Source organism: Erinaceus europaeus, chromosome 9, assembly GCF_950295315.1.
Source record: "Erinaceus europaeus chromosome 9, mEriEur2.1, whole genome shotgun sequence".
Lineage (NCBI taxonomy): Eukaryota > Metazoa > Chordata > Mammalia > Eulipotyphla > Erinaceidae > Erinaceus > Erinaceus europaeus.
The window spans coordinates 72,922,273-72,945,165 of NC_080170.1; the positions used below are offsets into that span (position 1 = coordinate 72,922,273).

General features: G+C 46.7%; 1 protein-coding gene across 1 annotated transcript in view; it reads left to right on the top strand.

Annotated features, from left to right (window-relative positions):
* Window positions 1-22,893, top strand: part of LMX1A (LIM homeobox transcription factor 1 alpha) — a 115,630-nt gene that overhangs the window by 62,729 nt on the left and 30,008 nt on the right. The window contains exon 4 of the mRNA XM_007535276.2: window positions 20,928-21,160. Coding sequence (XP_007535338.1) covers window positions 20,928-21,160 — 233 coding nt within the window. The remainder of the gene's footprint in view (window positions 1-20,927; window positions 21,161-22,893) is intronic.

Genomic DNA, 22,893 nt, shown 5'->3' on the forward strand with positions numbered 1-22,893 from the left:
CTGTAGGGGGAGGCTCCATGAGCTGTGGAGCAGGGCTATACCCTCTTGTAACTGACCTGAAATGGCTCCATATCTGAGCAGTCTAACTCCAGAACATTCTGGAACAGGCTAGTCTAGGGGAGGCATATAGACAGTACCAGTGACCCTGGCAGAGGCAGCCTACAGACTCCAGCTCCAGCTCTGGGGATCTTGGTCATAAACAACTTCAAGTAGCACTGGAGTAAAGGGGCTGGTTCATAGACATGACACAGGGTCCCCAAGCCCTACACTCTTCATTCTGGGGAGGCCTGAGATGCAGGCTGGTGGGGCAGAGGCTGATTTAAGGATCATGAGCTAGAGCTGGAGAGATATCTCACTGGGTAGAGTGCCTGTCTTACTATGCACAATCTAAAGTGTAATCATGGCACCACATGGAAGTGCCATGGCAACAACTGAGGAAGCTCCATCACTGTTGTGTCCCTGTCTCTGTATATGTCTCTCTCTCTGAATGAAAAAAAAAAGTGGCCTGGGAGTGGTGAAATTGTGCATGTATGAGGCTCTGGCTCCACCAAAAAAGAAAAGAAATGAATATATAAAATGCAAAGGTTCGGATCTGCTGTAAACACAATCAGTTTACCTTGGTTGCTAAGCCCCCTGAGTAGGCGGGGAGGAATTCTGATTGGCAGAATCTGCAGGAATTTAGACATGGGGAGCAGCGTGGAAAAACAGAGGGGGGAGGGAGTCTCTTGGGCTGCCAGCCAGTAAGGGTCTGGCTAAGCCAAATCTGCTGAGAAGACATTTCAGGAACATGCAGTTAAGTTGGCTGCCTTTGTCTGGGGTTTGTTGAGCATTAGAGAAAGAATGCCATGGTCGGGTCTGCCCTGTGGGGCGCCTAATTCTTCCCCTTTCTGGAGCCATGGCCTGGCGGGCTCAATTTTTCCCTCTCCCTGGGGCTTCGGGCGCCCTGCTCCCTGGCCCAGCAACACTCATACTTTCATCGGCTTAGGCCTGGCTGTTGCCAAGCACGAAGGCCACCAGCCCAGGAGAGGGGGCCATGGGAGGGAAAGGGTCAGTGCCGCTCTATCCAGACCCCCAAGATACCCCATCCCTGGCCTGGTAGCTGAGGTGTTGGGGATTGGCCTGAACCCCAACATTCGTTGGAAGGGACTGACACTGGTGATAGTTTTATTAGGAGACAGGTGCAGGTAGACAAAGGAGAATGTGAGGCAGGAAGAAGGAGAGAGAACACCGCTGAGGAGACCTGGTAGGAAGTGCAGCTGATAAAGCAAAGGCCTGGAAAAGCCCCTGATCCACCTTTTGGGTGGAAGCTTCACAAGTGGTGGAGCAGTGCCTCTGGTATCTCTCCTTCTCTCTCTGTCTCTCACCCTTTCTTTAGAGGAAAGAAAATAAAAGAGCAACAAGACCAGTGAAGCTGTGCAGGCACTGAACCCCAGCGATAACCCTAGTGAAATAACAATATCAACAACAACAATATTGAATGAAAGAAAGGAAGAGAGGAAGGAAGGGAGGAAGAAAAGAAAGAAAGGAAAGGAAAGGAAAGGAAAGGAAAGGAAAGGAAAGGAAAGGAAAGGAAAGGAAAGGAAAGGAAAGGAAAAGAGAGGAAAGAAAGTACAGCAATAACACTGTGTTGTCTCTGGGTGAGGGGGCCTGGGATTTAATGACTTGCACTTGTCTCTCTGACCCTAGAGCTTGAGTCTCAGCCTCAGCCCGGGTGAGGGCACCTCCTGTGGGTGTGTTGGTGAGGTCACAGCATCTCCTGTCACAGGTGCTATAAAGTAGGGGCAGCTGTTGCTTTGCACCCAGAAACTGCAATCTAGGCCTTGTAGACTAGGGGAGGTACACATGGGGAGGACCCTCAGAAGGGTAGGGCCTCCTCTGAATAGGGAAGAGGCCTCCCTCCCAGGTCTCCATGTGATGAGGACCTCAGATGGGGAGGACGCCCCCCCAGGTAAAGAGGACCCCTTGATGGGTAGGATTCCCAGATATGGAGGAGGTCTCCACACAGAGAGGAACCCCGAAAAGGTAGACCCTGAGGTCTACCTAGGGAGAATTTTTCTCTGGCAAGGAGGAAACTCCTTAGGTGAGGAAGACCATCTCAGATGAAGAAGATTCCCAGAAGGCCCCATAGACACGGAGGACCTCATAAACAGAAAGGATCCCCCAGACAGGAAGGACACCCAGGTGGGGAGGATCCCCCAGATAGGGGGACCTCCCAGATAGAAAGAACCCTCTGTATAAGGAGGATTTCCTTTAGAGAGGAGACCAGACAGGGAGGAGCCTCACTCCTGCTGTAGTGAGCTCTCTTGTCCCTGAAGAAGAAAGGGTGTGGGGGAGCTCTGCTGCTGGCCAGGGGACCTGATCTCAGGGTGCCAGTGGAGTAGATAAATAGAAGAAGGTCTACCACAATGAAGCCTCTTCCCTCTGGGAGCAGCTAAGCAGCCATAGCTGGAGGGTATGGGGTGAGTTGGCCAGACTGCTGGTGTCTGAGCTGGAGTTCAGGGACAATTTCTCCCAGTGCCTGGGTCACTGGGTTCAGTCCTCCTCCTGGAGGGAGGTGGCAAAACGCCTAGCCCCCCCATTCCCATTCCCCACACCCAAAGCCCAGATGAGTTCAGCTCGATATGGGTTCACTGGCTGGCCTGCAGCCTTCGGCTGTGGTTTCAACATTTGTGAGAAGAGGGAGGTGGAAATTGAAGTACAGAAAAGGGTCTCAGTGTGGGTGTGTGTGTGCCAATGTGGGGGTGTGGACTGTTGCTGTGACAGGAGCAGAGGTGCCGGAAGCTGTGGTGGGGAAAGTCCAGGAGGTAACAGGCACAGTGGGCAAAGTACTGGACTCTCAGGCATGAAGTCCCCAGTTTGATCCCTGACATCATGTGCGCCAGAGGGATGCTCTGTACTCCCCTCTTATCTCTCAATCATACATAAATAAATAGATCATTTGGCCTAATTGAGAATACTCATAATGCACTAGAACCCAGATTCAAGCTGCTGGTCCCAACCTGCAGAGGGGAAGCCTCAAGGGCAGTGGAGCAGTGTTACAAGTGTCTCTTTTTCTCCCTCCTTCTCTAAGAAAAAAAAAAAAAGTTGGGCAGTAGCGCAGCAGGTTAAGCACACATGGTGCGAAGCTCAAGGACTGGCATGAAGATCCCAGTCGAGCCCCTGGCTCCTCACCCTCAATGGGGAGTTGCTTCACAGGTGGTGAAGCAGGTCTGCAGGTGTCTCTTTTCCTCTCCCCCTCTCTGTCTTCCCCTCCTCTCTCTATTTCTCTCTGTGCTATCTAACAACAATGACTTCAATAACAACAATAATAATAACCACAACGATAAAACAACAAGGGCAACAAAAGGGAAAAAAATAGCCTTCAGGAGTAGTGGATTCAGATGAGCCCCAGCAATAACCCTGGAGGCAAAAAAAAAAAAAAAAGATTATTGGCAATGTTGGAGTTTTTGTGCAGGCACTAAGCTCCAGTAATAACCTGGTGGAAAAAAACTAAAAATAAGTAAATCAGTCAGTCAATCAACCAATCAGTCAGTTAAAGGAAAAATCACTGAGGCTCAGGACCAAGTTTTAAGTAGTCTTAAGTAGCCTCTCTGTTCCTTCTCTGGTCTGTGTGATGGGTGGCCACTGTCTTTGTGGTGATATGAGCATGAGGAAGAAATATCTTATCCCAGCACCTTGCCAGTGTCCCAGATGTGAGGACAGGGTGCTATCCCTTGCCTTCCCCTGGCCCCACCTGTGGCCTCTCTCCATGTCCCCAGAGCTCTGTCTAAGGCATTGCATGCATAACTTTCACTCTGTTCCCTCTCACCCCCACCACTGGCCAGTGCATTTTCAGATTTTTTTTCATTACTGCCAACACCAGAGATCTATGTCCCCATCCCCATCCCCACCCCCTCTCACAATTTTGAAAGTGGGTTGATTTTTTTGCATTTATTTATTCAATTCTCTATATTCTGCATATGAGTGAAACCATTTTGTTGTTGTCTTTCACCTCCTTACTTGCTTCACTGAGCATAATCTTCTCCAGCTACATCCACTTTATCCCAAAGGACACAATATCATTCTATTTTATTGCTGCATAATACTTGTTATGTATATGTTCCATAACTTTTTTACCCAGTTTTCTGTTGAAGAACATTTTGGTTGTTTCCAGGTTTTTGCTATCAGCTGTCACTCTGTGAGTATCCCTGGGACCCTCCTTCTGTACAGTGCTTTATCCACTGTAGCACCTCCAGGACCTCCAGCTCAGCTGCCTTGTTGGCACCTCACCCCCCCCATACACACCTATGTTGTGGGGTTCCTGGGAGGGATGCTGCCCAGAGAGTCCCCATTAGCAGATGGCACAAGGCTTGGGGTCACATCCGGGGGTGACAGGGTGCCAAGCGGTGGGGCAGCCCCCCATCCTGCTCCCATCCAGTGCACAGAGTAATGTTACCAGGAGCCATGTCCTTCTCAGGGTTCAGTGGCCAGGATATTCCCAGGGCATCCCTTCTAGCTGTGGCAGTACAGAGAACCGGGGTGGAGCTGAGGGGAGGGGCAGAACCAAAATAGACACTGCTCCTCCCAGGGTGGGGTGGAGATGCCCGCTCCCTACTTCCTATTCCTTGTGAAGATGGGCTGAGAAGACTGCTGTGGTTTGAACAATGTTCTCATAGGCTCACCCCAATTTCCTCCCAAACCATAGTCTGTGGAGCTCCCGTTTTCCTTGTCATCCCAGAACGCCCTCTTATAGGCCTCCTCAAACACATTATCAGTAACCCTGTCTCCCAAGCCCTGTGCAGCCACTCCTGGCAGCCTGGGACCTCAAGGCTCCTCCAGCCTCCTATTTCAGCATCCTAGGGTGGGGGGATCCCTGCCAGCTGAAATCTCTCCCATCCACATCTTCCTCACACCCAGCTGCAGCCTCTGCCCTGCCCCCCATGTTGCTCTCCTCCAAATCCAGGGCTAGCCAAGCTTGCTTGTATCTCAGGATGCTTTGAGATTGGGTAGGGGGGTTCCCACATGCTGGGACCCCTCTCCTGCCAGCTTTGCTGCCTTCCTCATGGCATCAAGGCCCAAGGCCTGAGACCAAATGATCTGAGCAGGTATTGCCAAAATGGAGCCATTAGTTCAAGTGTTAGGCATGGCTGTGTGGTATTTGTCTGCAGACTGTAAAGTCTGGTGAGCAGTGTGCATCCCTCAGCCAGCCACACCCTGAGACTGATCTTATTCAATCTCCAGCAATTTGTAAAATTATAAACAAGAAGTTCTCACCATGGCCTTGATTCCCATAGAGGCTTTATATCTGCCTGTTCAGAGTTCTATTTTGGTGGTGGTGGTGGTTGGGGGGGTAGGGTGGGGGGTGGTGATGTGTGCAACAATTTGCCTTGTGACCTCCCTTTTCTAATGAATCTTAGCAAAAACCTTGGTTAGTATAGAACAGTAACTTCTGAGCTCCTATGGGTAAGAGTAAAATCAAGATGTCTGAAGGCACTTTTAATGCATATACTTTCTCCACTTCTCTTGTACCTAATAGAATTATTTTTTGCCTGTTAACACATTAAAAACAACCTGAAGAGGCTGAGCAGTGGCATGCCTGGTTGAGTGCATGCATTACAATGCATAAGGACCTGGGTTCAAGCCCCAAGTCCTTGCCTGCAAGGGGAAGCTTCTCGAGCAGTGCTGCAAGTATCTCTTTGTCTCTCTCCTTCTCTTCCCTCTTGAATTTTCTCTGTCTATATGCAATACATAAATTAAAAAATTTAGAACCACCTGAAGAACCTAAAACTGTCCTAACTAAATTTTCCTCAGTTATCTCTTATTTTCCCTTTTTGCTTCCTCAAGTACTATAGAATTTGCTTCTGCAGACTAATTTTAGAACAGGAAATTTAATTTGGATGCTAGATAAAGTAATTTCACCAAAGAGTTAGCTAGCAGCCATTGAATTTAATATATATTGCCTTTTTAAATTCTCATAATATAATTTAATGTTTCATTGATTGCCAATTCAACTGCCTAACTAATACCTAGAATCTACTTGATAGATAGCAAGTTTTTCAAGCTATTATACCATGTATTGCATTATAATATTATGTTCATGATAGCAATATAAATGAGGCTGTAAAAAGCATTGTTGTGGGTGGGACTTTCCTGTCTGCCTAAGGCAGGAAAGGAGAGCTATCCCTGTGGGGTAGAGGCACCCCAGCTCTCCTCTATTTGGTCCACTGCCCTGGCCCTTAGGATACTTTGCTCACCCAGAGCCCCAGGACAATGTGACCCCATTCTTCAAGATTCAGAGCCACCCATGAAAGTAAAGCATCTTTTCCAGGGATCTTTAAGTTATGCAGTCTTGACAAGTGTTTCCAAGATTCTTCATCAAAGTGCCAAGTGGATCAAGAGAGCTAAACTCATCCACAGACAAGGGGGTGGTGTCTGGTGGAACAGATGTGAGTCAGGGTGAGGTGGGAGGATGGCAAAAGATCTGGGATTCCATCTTGTTTTTTTCTTAAATGGGAGCCTTTGAGGGGCCAAACAAAGCTTTTGAGTGGGGAGTTTGACACAAACACTGTGCTTAGGAGAAAGATCTAGGGTAGAATACAAGTTCTGAAGCCTTTGGGCTTGGACAGTGATTCTCCAAATAACCAGGCTAGGCAAGCTTACCAAGAACAGTAATCTACGTATAGAAGAGGACTAATTATTTTTAGGTCAAGGAGAAAAGGGTGAAGAACAATTGAAGGAGACGAAGGTGGAGCCCCTCGGGAAGAAAGGAGAAAACCAAGAGTTCCAGAAGGCCTGAAATCAAGTGTCACCTGCTAAAATGTCTCTGTGAGTGGCCTTCCCCAGGATGTTTTCAAAGAATAAACGGAACAAGCAACTTGGGTTGGTCCTGCAAGAGAGTAGGAGGAGAGGCACCACAGACAACAGCAGAACAGAGTACAGGAGTGTTTATTTCTAAATTGTTCTACAAAGTTATCAAGTAAATGGGAATGTAACTGTGGAAAGAACTGGGCTCACAGGAAGGATTTGTCTTCAAATAGGGAAATGATACAAACATCTATGTGTAGGAGAACAAGTGGGATTGTGATGTGTTAAAGCCCAGTTCCTCCCGACAGGGCCTCTTCAGAATTTCAGGGAATATTAGTCATGAACTTAAAGGATATCTCTCTAACAAGGCACTGTCCAAGGACCATGTTTGGCTTCATACAACTCTATCTGGAAAGGTAAACTAGTTTTTAAGAATATCTACTGCTGTTTCTAGAAGGGAGTGAAAATCTTGTACATCTAGGGATGGGACACCTGCTCTAGACTTTTTAGGGGTCCATCTTTTGACCCTTTTGCTCTCTTCTTAGTGCCAACATTTCTGCTTCTGGTGCTTATGCTTTAGTTTTAGACAACAGTAATGGCCAGTTGCATGCACCAATTAAGTTAGTCTTATTTTTAATCAAGAAAATAAAAGCAGTCCCCAAACCAGCTATGCTCCTGGTCCAGAGAAATCCTGGGTTCTTGCTCACATGGCATTTTTTACCTGCAAGAGATTCTGTGCATCTGAAATATACAACTGGGCACGTCATCTAGATTCTGGTTATGGGCAGTATTGTAAAAATGGTCATGGTAGAGTTAAACATTTTTTAATTAATTTATTTTTATTTCATTTTTATATCAGAGTTATTGCTGGAGCTTGATACTTGCATGATTCCACCATTCTCAGTAACCAGCTTTTCTTTTTGCTTTTTTTGATAGAGGGTGAAAGAGAGATAGAGAGGGAGATAGAGATAGCACCCAGAGAGAAAGAAGGAAAAGGAGAGGGACATATGGAGGTAGCAATGTTGTCATGAGTGGCTTGCCAGGGAAGAGAGGATTGGATTAGGAGGAAAAAGGGGGGATTTATGTATAAATGTAGACAGATAGTTGTAGAAATTATGTCTACCACCTTAGGGGACCTGTGGTGGCTTGCAGTGGGGTGTCTGAAGATTCAGAACTCTGGTGGTAGGGATGGTGTGGATTTAAACCCCTATTGATATGTAATTTTGTAAAAATAAAAAATTAAGGGGGATGAGGGTAGTACAGTGGGTTAAGTGCAAGGGCCAGTGTAAGGATCCTGGTTCAGCCTCCAGCTCCCCACCTGCAAGGGAGTCGCTTCACAGGAGGTGAAGCAGGTCTGCAGGTGTCTGTCTTTCTCTCCCCCTCTGTCTTCCCCTCCTCTCTCCATTTCTCTTTGTCTTATCCAACAATGAACAACATCAACAATAACAATAATAACCACAACAAGGGCAACAAAAGGGGAAAAAATGGCCTCCAGGAGCAGTGGATTTGTGGTTCAGGAACTGAGCCCCAGCAATAACCCTTGAGGCAAAAAAATTAAATAAATAAATAAATAAATAAATAAATAAATAAAAAGCATATAAGAAGGAAAAGAAAAAAAAGAGGAGATATAGAGAGAAGGAGAAACCTGCAGCACTGCTCCATTGCTTGTGAAGCTTCTCCCCTGCAGGTGGAGACTGTGGACTTGAGCCCGAGTCTTTGCATGTTGCAACATGTGTACTTTACTAGATGCACCACCATCTGGCCCCATTGTTTTTAAAATGGTGGTAAGATATGCATAATGGAACATTCATCATCATAACCACTTAAAAACATACAATTCAGTGGCATTAAGTCCATTCATTCACCTTGTTTTATTAGCCACCACCACCATCAATTCACAGAACTCTTTTCTTTCAAAGCAGAAACTGTGTCTGTTAGACAGTAATCCCCACCCCTCAACTCCCCAGCCCCTGGCAGTTGCCATTCTGCTTTCTGTCTCTATAAATTTGATGACTCAGATCATTTCATCTAAATATTTATATAAGAATTTACATAAAATTTTTCTTTATTAATTGACTTTCCCCTGTTCAGCATAAACTCTTCATCATGCCAGAATGCCCTTTATTTTTTAAGACTGGGTAATATTCCAGCCGATATAGCCCAGTGCACCAGCTACATCTTGTTCATCCAGTCATCTGATGAAGGCCTTGGGTGGCTTGCACTAATTATGAGTAATACTGAAATGAACATGAACACACAAGGATTTCTGAGTCCCTGCTTTGGTTCCTTGCCTACAAGTAGCATTGCTGTATCATATGCCAATTCATAGTTTAGATTTTTTTTTTTTTTCGGAGAGAGAGGAGTGCCATCCTGTTTTCTAAAGCAATCATGCCATTTTACATCTGCAATAAACAAGGTTTAAATTGCCTCCATATTTGCCAAAAATCTTATTTTCTATTTATTAGTAGTTACCCTGATGGGTATAGTGTCTCCTAGTTTTTAGTTGGTAGGGAGGGGATTGAAGGCTACAGAGGGAAAACAAAAACAAACAAATTACAGTGACAAAAAAGAATTGTCACACTTTACTTGAGTCAAATTTCCCTGGAAAACCTATGGACCATAAGGACACTGGAATATATTATGTTTTTCAGCCAAAGTATTTTTTATTAGTGATTTAATAATGATCTACAAGATTGTGAGATAAGAGGGGTACAATTCCATACAGTTCCCACCACCAGAGTTCTGTATCTCGTCCCCCTCCATTGGAAAGCTCCCTATTCTTTATCCCTCTGGGAATATGGACCAAAAATGTCTATGGGGGTGCAGAAGGTGGGAGGTCTAGCTTTTGTAATTGCTTCTCCACTGGACATGGGTATTGATAAGTTGATCCATATGCTTAGCTTGTCTCTATCTTTCCCTAGTGGGTTAGGGCTCTGGGGTTCCAGGACACATTGGTGTGGTCATCTGCCCAGGGAAGTCAGGTTGGCCAAAGAATTTTATTAAATCTAATATGTATTGAGTTATAAGAAAAATGTGATGTATTTTTCTGGGCTAAAATATGTCATGACTTTTCTGACAACCCATTAATTTGCATATGGTTTTGACACTGGCATCTCATTTAAAGGAAGGCAAGGGAAGCTCATAAACTCACAGTTGGGAGGCTGCCTTAGGTTTCAGAATGCCCAGCCTTTTCACACAGACCCCACCACTGCTGGATTTGGCAAGTGTGCATAGGGTCTGTCACCCACTGTGATGCCAGCTCTGTACCCTGGGTATTGTGAGGATAATGGAAGCCCTCTGACTTCCCCTCTAAGAAGTTACACAACAAATCACATGCTTTGTGATCTTGGAGCTAACTGGCTTTGGAAACTAAGATTCTGCAGAGGCATTTCCCACCTCCCTGAAGAAGGGGGAGAGTCCCACATGCCACCTCCCTGCAGCTCTCATGCCCCACTGGGAGGTATCAGTATTATCTTTTTCTTGTCTCCCTTAGAAGCTGGGGTGACCATTGAGAGTCAGTGTCATAGGTGGGAAGAAGAGTGCTAAGAATTGTCTGCTTTTGGAGGGGCCCTGTATGACTGCTGTTCCTGTAGGAGCAGTCTTGAGAAGAGCTGGCTAAAATGCTGGTGATTTTGGTGGTTTCTCTGAGAAGTTCTGAAAATGGGGTAGATGTCTATTTCTTTGGACCTACAGCAGATCCACAATACTGAAAACTAAGGGAATGAGACCAAACAGCATTCACTGGAAGCTCAATGGTGTCTCCTGCTGGGATCTCAGAACCAGAGGGTGAAGCAGCAATAATGCTCTTCCCTTCTATCTCACGCAGAGACATAAGCACATACACATACCTCTCATGTATTCACATGTCCATGCAGACACATAATGTACACAGACAGATATACATACACATACACACACTCACTCAAAGACATATACACACTGACAACCACACACACATATGTATATAATCACACACAGCCATTCATACAGAAACACACACACACACACACACTCACACTCACACTCACACACTCTAGCAGAGCACAGGAAATGCACATTTTTTTCTGTCAGGATACATTGTATTGGCCCCATGCCACACAGCCAAGCCAAAAACTTGAGGAACAATAGGAACCAGTGCCCAGAACATCCACTAAAAATACCTCCTTCCCTGCTCTGTCCTCTGGGTGTGTTCAAGAGCCTCCTAGGAGGTTCTTGGGTGAGGGGGGTGAAGGGTATGGAGAACTGACATTTTTCAAAGGAAGCCAAACTTTCAACTCCCGAAAAAGGAAGTGTGTGTCCCCCCCCTCCCCCCTAGTGTCTGTTTCATATCACTGGCCATTTTTGCTCATCTGTGTGACAGTGTGCAAAGCCTGTGATTCAGTCCTTGGCACCTAGGCCTGGAGTATGAGGATGGCTGGCCCTGTCGTCTGCTGCTCTAAGCTGACAGGGGGGGCAGCCTTCCAGGCTCAGAAGAGGAGAGATGCCTGCACAGAATGGCCCTTACCCAGATGACTGGAGCTTCTCTCATGCCTGAGACATATTTATATCCACCAAATGCAATTTCTGCTCCTTCTTACTTTACTTATTTATTTATTATTTTTTCTTGTATCAAGAAGAAGAGAGAGAAAGTGTGTGCAAGGGAAAGAGAACAAATAAAAAGTGAAAGAGATCACAGCACTGAAGCTTCCTTCAATGTGGTGGGGACTGGACTTGAACCTGAGTCACACTCATCTCACTTACTTGCTATCTAAGTGGGCTATTTTCCCAGCCCACTTCTTATTATATTTTATTTGCCACCAGGGTTATTGCTGGAACTCAATGCCTACACGACATAACCATACCACTTCCAGCAATGATTTTTTTCCTATTTGTTTATTTTTGATAGAAGTTGAGAGACAGAGCTAGAGGTGGAGAAAGAGAGAGAGAGAGAGAGAGAGAGAGATGAGACACTTGCAGCACTGCTTTACTCATTATGAAGCTTCCTCCTTATAGGTGGGGACCAGGGGCTTGAACCAGGTTCTTTAGAGTAATATGTGCCACTTACCAGCCCAAGAAGGCAAGGATAGCCACCCAGCCACCTTGTGGCATGTGGCTAGTATGTGAAATATTGGATCCACCGTCCTATTCCCTTATCCTGACAGCTAGGAGGACAATTGCTCTCTGGTTCCATGCAGAAGCAGAGGTGCTGAAAGGATCTCCCACTTGCTCTCAGAGGAGCAGAGACAACTCTGGCACACCCTGGTTTTGGGCTGTCCCCTGCTGGGTCTGGAGCAAGCCACTGTGCTGGGAAGATGGGAAAGCCTTCTTCCAGGTAGAGAGCTTCCTGTGCAACCTCATTCACACTCATTAGAAGGCAGGGCCTGGAGGTGGGCAGACACTGCAGTGCCCTCTGTCCCTCTGTGCCCCCCACTACCACCAGAAGCCCCTATATCTCTCCAATTTGCTCCGCTCAGTGTGCACTGTCTTCACTGTCTCCCACCATGGGGTCTCTTGTGTCCCGAGAAGAAGACCCTGTGGTTCCTATTGTCCCCCTGTACTTTCCCACCACCCCAGGCTCGGGGGCACAAGGCTGTTGGCTCAGCCTCAAGGGCCCCGAGACCCAGAGCCTGCCTGACAAGGTTGCGCGTGTCACCGTCACAGTGTGTCAGTTCGCAAGCCGTGTGCTCCTCTCTCTCCGGCTCTCCTTTAAGCATCGGAGTCTCCCAGGCGCCTGGAGTCCCCAGCAGACGGTGTTGGCCAGGGTCCAGCATCTTTCCCCACACCCTAGAGCCCGTTACCCAGTCAACCAGGACCTGGGCAGGCGCTATGGTGCTGCCCCCTGGTGGCAGATGGAGACAGAACTGGGTAAGCCCCACCCCAATTGATTTGATCTCTGCCTGTGGGGAGACAGACAGAAAGACAGAGTCATTGTCCAAGACTCAGCATGGCTCTGATGTGGGGCAATAGCTCTGTGGGTTTCTCTCGTTCCATCCCCCTGCTCATCAGTCTGTGTCTGTCATGGAAGCTTCCAGAAAGGCTGTGAGTCAAGGTTAAGGAAGGGCCTTGTCCTGCCAGGTATACCTGGATGCCCAGCAGACACTCACCACCCTGATTCTGGGGAGCTGCCCTGCCTTTATAGGGCATTCTCATGCCACACAGGGGTTGTCCTGCCAGTAACTTGGGGGGTTGGCTGGGGTGATCATGGGGTGAGCCATGTATGGGAGAGATTGGGGCCCCTACAGGGCCTCAGTTTATGCTTTTGGATTTTCCTTTGTGGCAGAGAGGAAGTAGGTATTCAGCTTGTGACATTTGGGTAGGTCCCATGGTTCCCAACCATAGAAGGTACCTCCAAGACACCTCCCTGCAGATGGCCAGCCTCAACCCAGCCCCCCCCCCCCACACTTGTTTGTCACCCGCCTCTCTCCAAATGTCTTCCTGGAGCTCTTATTTTTCCAGGTCAGAAGTGATGGTCCATCATCACATTTTGCTGATTTCTCATTTACATTGCTGTTTTTTTTTAATCTTTATTGGGGGATTATTTTTTACACTCAACAGTAAATACAGTAGTTTATACATGCATAACATTTCCCAGTTTTCCCACATAATAATATAACCCCCACTAGGTCATCCTCTGCCATCATGTTCCAGGACCTGAACACCCACCCTCACCCCAGAGTCTTTTACATTGGTGCAGTACACCAACACCAGTCCATTTTTTTTCTTTTAAATCTCAAATCTGAAACAGTGCTTTATTTTCCTGAGAATTTTCCATGTGTGGCCAAGCACTGGGTTAAGCGATTTTTAATGCATCCCTTTCATTGTTTGGGAATACAGGTATTTTTTCCACTTTATTTGGGGAGGATTAATGGTTTATAGTAGAGTTGGTGACACATGGACATAATCTCTCATCTCCCCATGATAAGTGTCTGCAAAACACTCTCACCCTCAACTTAGGCCCTTTCTCACCATCATGCACCAGGACTCTAAAGCCTTCTCCAAAACCTCCTCTCCTCTCCTTCACCAGAATCGTTTGCTTTTGTGCAGTACACCACTACCTGTGCAAATATCACCTTTCTTCTTCTTCTTCTCCTCCTCCTCCTCCTCCTCCTCCTCCTCCTCCTCCTCCTTCTTCTTCTTCTTCTCTCTCTCTCTCTCTCTCTCTCTCTCTCTCTCTCTCTCTCCCTCTCTTTCTTCTTGCCACTAAGGTTATCACTGGGGCTCATTGCTTATACAGCTCCACTGCTCCCAGCAGCCATTTTTCTTTTTAGATAGAGGGTGAGAGAGAGAGAAAGAGAGACAGAGAGAGAGAAAGAGAGAGAGAGATTGGAAGAGACACCTGCAGCACTACTCCACTAGTGGTGAAACTTCCTCTCTGCAGGTGCACACACAAGGTAGCTGGGGGCTCGAACCCCAATCCTCAAGCATGGTAATATGTGTGCTCTAGTGAATGAACCATTTCCTGTCCCTTTCTTTCCTTCCTCCCCCAAGATTTACTTATGAGAGAGAGAGAGAGAGAGAGAGAGAGAGAGAGAGAGAAGGAAAGAGAGAAGAAGAAGGAGGAGGAGGAGGAGGAGAGGGAGGGGGAGGGAGGATACGGGGAAAGAGATGAGAACTGTTGAGTTCTAGAACACACAGTACTGTGGTTCGAACCTGGGAGGAGTTGGGTGGTGATTCACCTGGCTGAGCTCACATATCACCATGTGCACGGACCTAGGTTCACATCCCCAGTCCCTACTTGCAAGGGGAAATTTTCAGGAGAGGTGAAGTAGTGTAACAGTTATCTCTTTCTCTTTACCTCTCTATCTCTGCTTTCCCTCTCAATTTCTATCTTTATCTATACAATAAAATAAAATAAAAAATAGAATATCAAATAAAAAGACCTGGAGTCTTAGGCATGCAAAATCTGTGCTCTACCACTAATCCACCTCCCCTATCTGAGAAGAGTGAAGTAGGCAGGGAGAGGAAGAAAGAGGAAGGAGAGAGGAACCAAGAAATCAGTGAATCCTTCTAGCTCTTTCCCTCCCATCTGTCCCAGACACCCTTCTCATGGTAGTCTATAGTCTCAGGGCTGTCAGGATACCCACTACATTCAGAAATTAAAGAGAAAACAATCTTTATATAAGATTCCAGGGGGCAGGACAGCCTGGAAAAGCTGAAACCTTCTGGAAATGGTGCCTGGCTTTCTTGAGCATGGCCAGCCTGCTGGTAAGGGCTCAGGATCCAGAAAGAGGCCCCACTATCATGCACAGGGGGCACTTTCTGGGAAAGGTACTCTTGGGGCTTTGAAAGGAGGGAAGGAAGGGAGGGATTCCAATAAATGGGTGCCTTGAAGCTGAGACATGGTTGGGGGTGAGAGTTACTGGGGAAGAGGGGCCTGGTTGCTTGTAGTTGAAGTCAGGGTTCAGGAACTGCCTTGTCAGTGAGGAGATCCCCATGGGGCCCTGGAATGGACACAGTCATACTCATACAACATACCTTTTCCAAAGCCAAGGAGAATGGAATATTGTCAGGGATCTGGGCTGAAAGTAGCCCCATGTACTGATACCCAGTTATACTGGGCCAACTACAGGCTGCCCCCCATTACTGGAAGGCTTCCCCCTGTGGATTCATTGGAGGTAGGTAGATAGGCACCCCATCCTCCAAGCCTGGTCTCCCTGGGCCCAGAAAGTTTTTATGACTTCTGAAAAGTTTCTTCCTATGCTGTATGGCAGGCTGGTTTAATTGCTCCTTCACCTGTCTCAGGACTCAACCTGCTCCCAGGAAGCTTCTAGAATGAACACATTGCACATTCACAGCTCCTGCACCAGGAGCAGACCAGTCTCACAGGCAGGATGGACTCAGGATTACAGACACACCGTGGCTAAAGCCATTCCCTTTAAGTTCTTGGGGTTTCTTTTTTCTTTTCTTTTCCTCTTTTTTATACAGTTCCAGGGAATGAACCTAGGGTCTCAAACACTCATGATACTGCTGAACAGACATCCCACTCCACTTTTTCTTTATTTGTGTGTGTGTGTGTGTGTGTGTGTGTGTGTGTGTGTGTGTGAATGAGAGAGAGATGCATAAAAGAGAGGCACCATTGGACTGCTCCTCCAACCATGGAGCTCCCTGGATGCTGTCCATGGTGCTAAGAGAGGGGAGAGACACCACAGCCCAGCTCCATCTGTGGAGCTCCCTTTGCCCAGAAGTGTCCATAGTGTTACCCTTTGGTTCTGGGGCTTAAACACAAGACCTCATTTTTCACAAGTGCCTGGGACACACCAATCACCCATGGACATCTATGGATGTTTGTACACAATGCCCCAATCTGGGCTCTCTTTCCTTATTCCCCAATCACCCCAGAGTGTGTGGAGCAGCCCAGGGTTGAGTTCCTATTCCTAGTTCAGACAAGTAGGGATGAGAAAAAGTCATGAGGGCAAGAAGCCATGAGGAGCTTACAGACAGGCCTGGCCATGCTTGTGCTAATTAGGAGCCATTGTGGATCTCAGTGGCTCAGATTAGCTAAGTCCCTTCAAGGGGGGTTCCTTTGCAGAGTGGGGTGACATACACCCCCAGAATAGCCTCTGAGTCAGTCTGGTCTGTCTTTATGAAGGTTGGAGGAGGGACAGCATTTTAACAGCTCTCTCATCCCACTTGCCCTGTCCCCACATCCCAGGCCTTCCCTCCTCATTAACACTTCCTATATGAATACAGAGTATTACAGAGAAATCCATTTTTCCCCTCCCTGAAATTGTACTGGACTTAAAATAAAATTACTCTCTGTTTTGGAAGTAATAAAAATGCCACAGTGAATGAGTCCCAGAGCTATTTTTAGGATCCAGCATCTCTGTTTTGATGCCAAAGGCTTTGACAGGGACAATTATATGTTTACGGAGCAAGTTTTTCCAAGAGGGGACAAGAAATTGAAAGCTGTGCTTTTGATGCCAGACCACTCTGGAGGTTCCTGACCTAGTAGAGTGTACGTTACTATGCATGAGGACCTGGGCTCAATCCAGGGACTGGGGGGGACTACAGGGACCTCAGAGGCTGTGTAGCTTGGCCAGGCATGCCCAGGCTGTCCCATCAAGGGTATGTGGCTGACTCCACATGTGTGTGACTGCAGAGCTACCCAGGGTGACACTCCTCAGAACATGCTCTTCACTTGAAGTGATGCATGGTTATGTGAGCATTCTGCAAGCCTTGTCTTTGAAGGGCAAATTGTTGCCAAGCTAAGCAGAGGCAATAGAGGACAGGATGCCTCAGGCAAGGAGGCTATGTCCTTAGGAAGCTGGGGGAAGCATGTACATGGGACATAACACCTGCAGCTGTCTGGGGTGTTTGGTCTGGCACTGGCAACAGCAGCCTTTGACCTGTGAGTACATGGGAACTACAGCAGACACTATTGTTCTGGCTGGGGTACATAACTGACATTGGCAACAGAAGACTGACGTATGGACACATGGGAGCGACAGCAGATATTATCTCTATATACTTTTATTCACCTCATCTGCTAGGATCCCAGGAGACTTCCCCATCTCCCCTGGCTGCCCTGTCTCTGTGTTGAAGCTTGCCACCCCATCAGCTGTCCCATCCCCATCCTTCCTATCCATTTCCTCCCTCTTCTTCCAGCTCCACTTCCCCTTCACTTTCCTGTAGCTTCTCCTCCCAAACAGGGCCTAGCACCTGGGACATTGTTCCACCACCCCTGGATGACTCTCCCTACACCAAGAGAGTCTAGTACCACCCTAGTTGATCACTTCTGCCTCCCTCCCTCTCACTACCATTTGGTCCAAAGAGCCTTTTTGCCTTCAGGACCTCAGGTCTCTGCAAAGGCTGTTCCACCTGCCAGGAACTCTTGCACCTGCTCCCTCCTCTACTTCCCAGATGGCTGCACCTGCAGGTTCCAAAGACCTCTGCTCTAACTGGGCTCTAATGTCTCACTGGAGTGAGGACAGCCTGACCTCAGTTCTGGAAGAAGTTTGCCTCTGTCTACCTCCACAGTAGTCAGACCTACTACTTGGTCTTGACACTCGTGGTTTCCCTCCCTGTAGCTAGTTGCAAAGAAAGTGGTATAGACAGGAGAAAACTAGGCTTCATGGAGTACAGATAGATATGGGCGATAACCACACAAGTGTCACACACACACACACACACACACACACACACACACACACACACACACACACATCTGAAATTTTCATGGTGTGATGCTATATCCCTGCAATCAAAATATGGGTGTGCAGAGAAAGGATGGCACAGAGAGTAAAACATTGGACTCTTGAGCATGAGGTCCTGAATTCAGTCCCCAGCACTGCATGCACCAGGGTGACAGTCTTCTCTCTCTCTCTCTTCTATACTCCACCTCTCCCTATCTCTCTCTTTCTCTTCCTCCTCTCTCAACAATAAATTAAGTAAATAGACAGAAGTAATTCATGGGGGTAAAAGTTTTTGCTTTAGGCATGGCAGATAACATAATGGTTATAGACAAGTTCTTCCTGCCTGAGGCTCTGAGGTCCATGTTCAATCCCTAGAACCATCATAAGTCAGAGCTCGGTAACAATAAAGTGATTTTTTAAGTCCTTTCGTTTCTAGAAGGGAAATGGAATGGAACTGGAATAAGTCTATCCAGTATCAGGCTGGGAAGATGGAAAATAGCCTCTCTCCCTCTTCCTCCCCCCCCTCTCTCCAAGTGTTACAATTATTTTACAATAATAATTACAATTTATTAAGCCATTATTTATTTGTTCACCACCCCCACCACCAAAGGTCTGGAAGTAGCTTCTCTCTAAAAAAATACTGAGAGGTTCTAACTGACAGCGTGGGGCCTTGCTATTAAAAATCTTCAATTTGTGGGAATACCCCATCACACACTACTAGGAGTGGACAGGCCACTTTCTTTGCTGATTTTATTAACATCATAAGTCTTTGCTCCCATAGGTGTGTCAGCCTACCTGGTAGCATTGTGGGGGAAACTTGGTCCATCCCAAATGCAGCTAGACCATCAGCTCTCACTCCCACTTTTTGCCAGTTTCTCCCCCACCCCATTTCTTTCTCAAGCCTTTGGGTGACTCTCAAGAGTGAATGGAATAGGCCAGGGAGATAGCATAGTGATTATGTAAAAGACTCTCATGCTCAAGGGTCCTAGGTCCCAGTTTCAATCTCCAGCTCTACTAGAAGCTATGAATGAGCAATGTTCTAGTCAAATAATGTAAAAAGTAAAGTAAAGTAAAATAAAGTAAAGTAAAGTAAAGTAAAGTAGTCTGGGAGGTGCACAGTGGATAACACACTGGACTCTCAAGCATGAGGTCCTGAGTTCAGTCCCTGGCAGCACATGTGCCAGAGTGACATCTTGTTCTTTCTCTTTCTCTCCTCCTATCTTCTTCATGAATAAATAATTAAATAAATATAAATAAATAAATAAAATCGTAAAGTAAAACTAAAACCAAGTGGAATATGCGGAGGGAATTCGTGATCTGCATTCAAACATTGACCTTTGAGTGTGGTGGGATTCAAGGGTGCAGCATCCTACATATACAATCTAGTTATCAGTCAGACCCCCCAGAGCTGTCATCATCTTCAAGCTATCAATAGCATCAAGACCTCACTCTCTGAAAATACTCCCTAAACCATAGGCACTTGGTATATTACAGTGTATTGTGTGTCTCTGTGTGGAGTAAACAGTGGTACATGCTATAGAGTGCAAACACTACTATGCACAAAGACCTAGGTTTTTTAAAAAAAATTTTATTATCTTTATTTGTTAGATAGGAACAGCCAGAAATCGAGAGGGAAGGAGGAGAAAGATAGACACCTGCAGCCCTGCTTCACCACTTGCAAAGCTTTCCCCCTGCAGGTGGGGGCCAGGGGCTTGAACCCAGGTCCTTTTGCATTGTGACATGCTGCTCAACCAGGTGTGCCACCACCCAGCCTCAAGACCTAGTTTTAAGCCCCCAGTCCTCACATGCATAGAGGAAGCTTCACAAGCGGTGAAGCAGTGCTGTAATATCTTTCTCTCTCCTTCATAATCCCCCAGTTCCTTCTAAATTTATCTCTTTCTCTAGTAAATAAAGAAAAAATATAGTACATTGAGTACATTTTAGGTCTTACATGATTAGATTCAACCAGATATTCCGGAACTTGTTTTTGTAAGTTTTGAGGTGGCCCCCACATCAACCAGGTGTTCTGGTTCTCTTTTATCCTTCCTTCCTTCCTTCCTTCCTTCCTTCCTTCCTTCTTTCCTTCCATCCTTCCTTCCTTTCTATCTTTCTCTCTTTTCTTTTCCTTTCTTTTCCTTCTTCCTTCTTTCCTTCCTTCCTTCCTCCCCCTCTCTCTTTTTTCCCCTTCCTTACTTTCTTCCTTCTTCTCCCTTCCTTCCTTCCTTCCTTCCTTCCTTCCTTCCTTCCTTCCTTTCTTCCTTTCATTCTTTCTCTCTTTCTTTCACAACTCCAGGAATGAACCCAGGGTTTCAAGCATTCATGATACTACCAAGAAGCCATTACAGTCCAGTTTTTCATTCATTATTTGTGAGGGAGAGACAGATGCAGAAAGAGGAGAGATATGCTGTCCTGCTCTACCATCCATGGACCTTTTTTTAGTGCTATCAATGGTCGTTCTGAGAGAGGAGAAACCCCTCCACAGCCCTGCCCCATCATCCATAGATCTCCCTGGGTGCTGTCCATGGTGCTGAGAGAGGAGAACCCCACAACTCTGTCCCATCATGCACTGAGCTGCTGGGTGCTGTCCATGGTGCTTAGAAAGAAGTAACACCACAGCCTTTTTCCCCATCCATGGGGATCCCCGGGTGCTGTCTATAGTGCTGAGATAGGAGAGAACCCCACAGCACTGCTCCACCATCCATAAAACTCCCTAGATGCTATGCATGGTGCTGAGAGAGGAGAGATACCACAACCTTGCCCCACCATTCATGGGGACCCCCTAGGTGCTGTCCATAGTGCTGATATAGGAGAGAACCCCACAGCATTGCTCCACCATCCATTGAGCACCTTTAGTGCTGCTGCCATGTAGGTCACTCCCAGCATCACTGGGGTTCCTGGCAGTGTGGAGAATGTCTCACATAGGGCATTGTGGAGAGAGAAGAATCTGGGTAAATAGATCCTCCCAGCACCCCCAGACTGTGTGGCACCAAGTTCAAGGGTGGGTCTCATATCCCTGGCTCTTTCTGGCTGCAGGCTTTTCGCGGTGAAGTGTGGGGGCTGTCTGGAGGCCATCGCACCCAGTGAGTTTGTCATGAGGGCACAGAAGAGCGTGTACCACCTGGGCTGCTTCTGCTGTTGCGTGTGTGAGCGTCAGCTGCAGAAGGGGGATGAGTTTGTGCTGAAGGAGGGCCAGCTGCTGTGCAAGGGAGACTATGAGAAGGAGCGTGAGCTGCTCAGCCTGGTTAGCCCAGCTGCCTCTGATTCCGGTGAGTGCTGAGGGTTCTGGGGTGCTGGGGGTGGTGGCTGGTTGCTCCCCATCCACTCTGCAAAAGGAACTAGAATTAACCCCTGCCAAAGAGCACAGCTGGACTCCACACCTTGCCAAATGTGGGGCCATTTTCCCAACATCCTAATGCTACATGTTCACACAGAGAAGATGCATTGGACATAACTGGGTGAACAAGAATTTGAGAAATAGCCATAGGCATTGACCAGGGGTTCCAGCACTCTGAACCAGTGGTATCAATTTGGAAGTGTGTTGCTTTGTCCATGGGACCTGCAGCTGGAGTTTCTGGGCTGAGCTGCTGGAGCTGGGTGCTTTTAAGGATCTTTGGGATTAGGCTGGAGAGATAGCTCATCCAGATAGTGTCCTGCTTGGCCATGTGTGTGAACTGGGTTTGAGTCTAACCCCCAATGTATTGGAGAAAGCTATGGTGCTGTGGTCTCTCTCTCTCTCTCTCTCTCTCTCTCTCTCTCTCTCTTATTTGAAAATTTCAATCAGTGTGGTAGAGAGAGGGACCAGGTGTTGGCTCACCTTGTAGAGCACACATATTATTGTACACAAGGACCTGGGTTTGAACCCGGGCCACCCTAGGCTATGGTATATCTTCTCCCCCCTCTGTTTATCTCTTCCTGTCTCTCCCATTATTGAGAGAAGAAAAAAATGGCCACTGAGAGAGGTAGAATTGTGCAGGCATCAAGCCCCAGTGTTGGCAAAATAAGACAGAAAGATAAAGGAAAACAATCTTTGGTCAGCAAAGAGGGTGTTATGATGTTATTCCACCTGTATTATCAAAGAAGAACAAATGAATGAGAGCCCCGTAGATTAAAACTGATATTAGTGAGATGGGAGGGAAAGATGCTTCTAGAAGAGTTCCACTGTTCCTTTTCTAAATAAAATTCATCAGCTCCAGATGAAATGAAGTGAAAGTCTGACCCAGAGTTGAATTTACTGTCTTCAGTCTGTTACCATAATACATCAATATTATGTGTATGATATTTGTTTGTTCACAAGTTCTGTCTGGTGCGTGGCATGAAATATTTTGCACACTCAGACCTGTCTCACCAGTGAGAGAGTGTCTGCTTCCAGGAAACAAGGCTTTCACTATTGTGTTAAAAAAGAAGGGGGGGAGGGCAAGGCAGTAGTATACCTGCTAGAGCACATAAGTTTTCATGTCCAAGAATCCATATTCAAGTCCCAGGTTCCCACCTGCAGGAGAGAAGCTTCACAAGTGGTGGAGCAGTGCTGAAAGTGTCTCTCCTGTCTACCTCCTCCTTCCCTCTATATATAAATAAAGGGAAGAAAGAAGGAAAGAGTGAGGAAAGATAAGCAGAAAGGGGAGAAAAAGAGAAGAAATAATCAGAAGGAAGATAAAAGGAGGAAGGAAAAAGAAGAAGTAAGGAAGGAATGAAAGCAGGAAGGAAGGAAGGAAGGAAGGAAGGAAGGAAGGAAGGAAGGAAGGAAGGAAGGAAGAGTTACATAAAGAAATGGGGAGAAAGGAAGGGGGGAAGACTCTCTGAAACCTTGGAACTACATTTTGTTTAAATCTCTTTCAGATTCACCCTTTCTTGCTCTCCCATAAATTAGGGTAGAGAGTTCTAGAAAATGTCTGGGACTGGTTTATGGTATTATCTTGTCAGCTCCTAGACTTGCATTTAAATAGTCAGAAGAGAGTGAAGAGGAAGGATCTCAGAAACACTGACTCCTAGTGGTGGCACC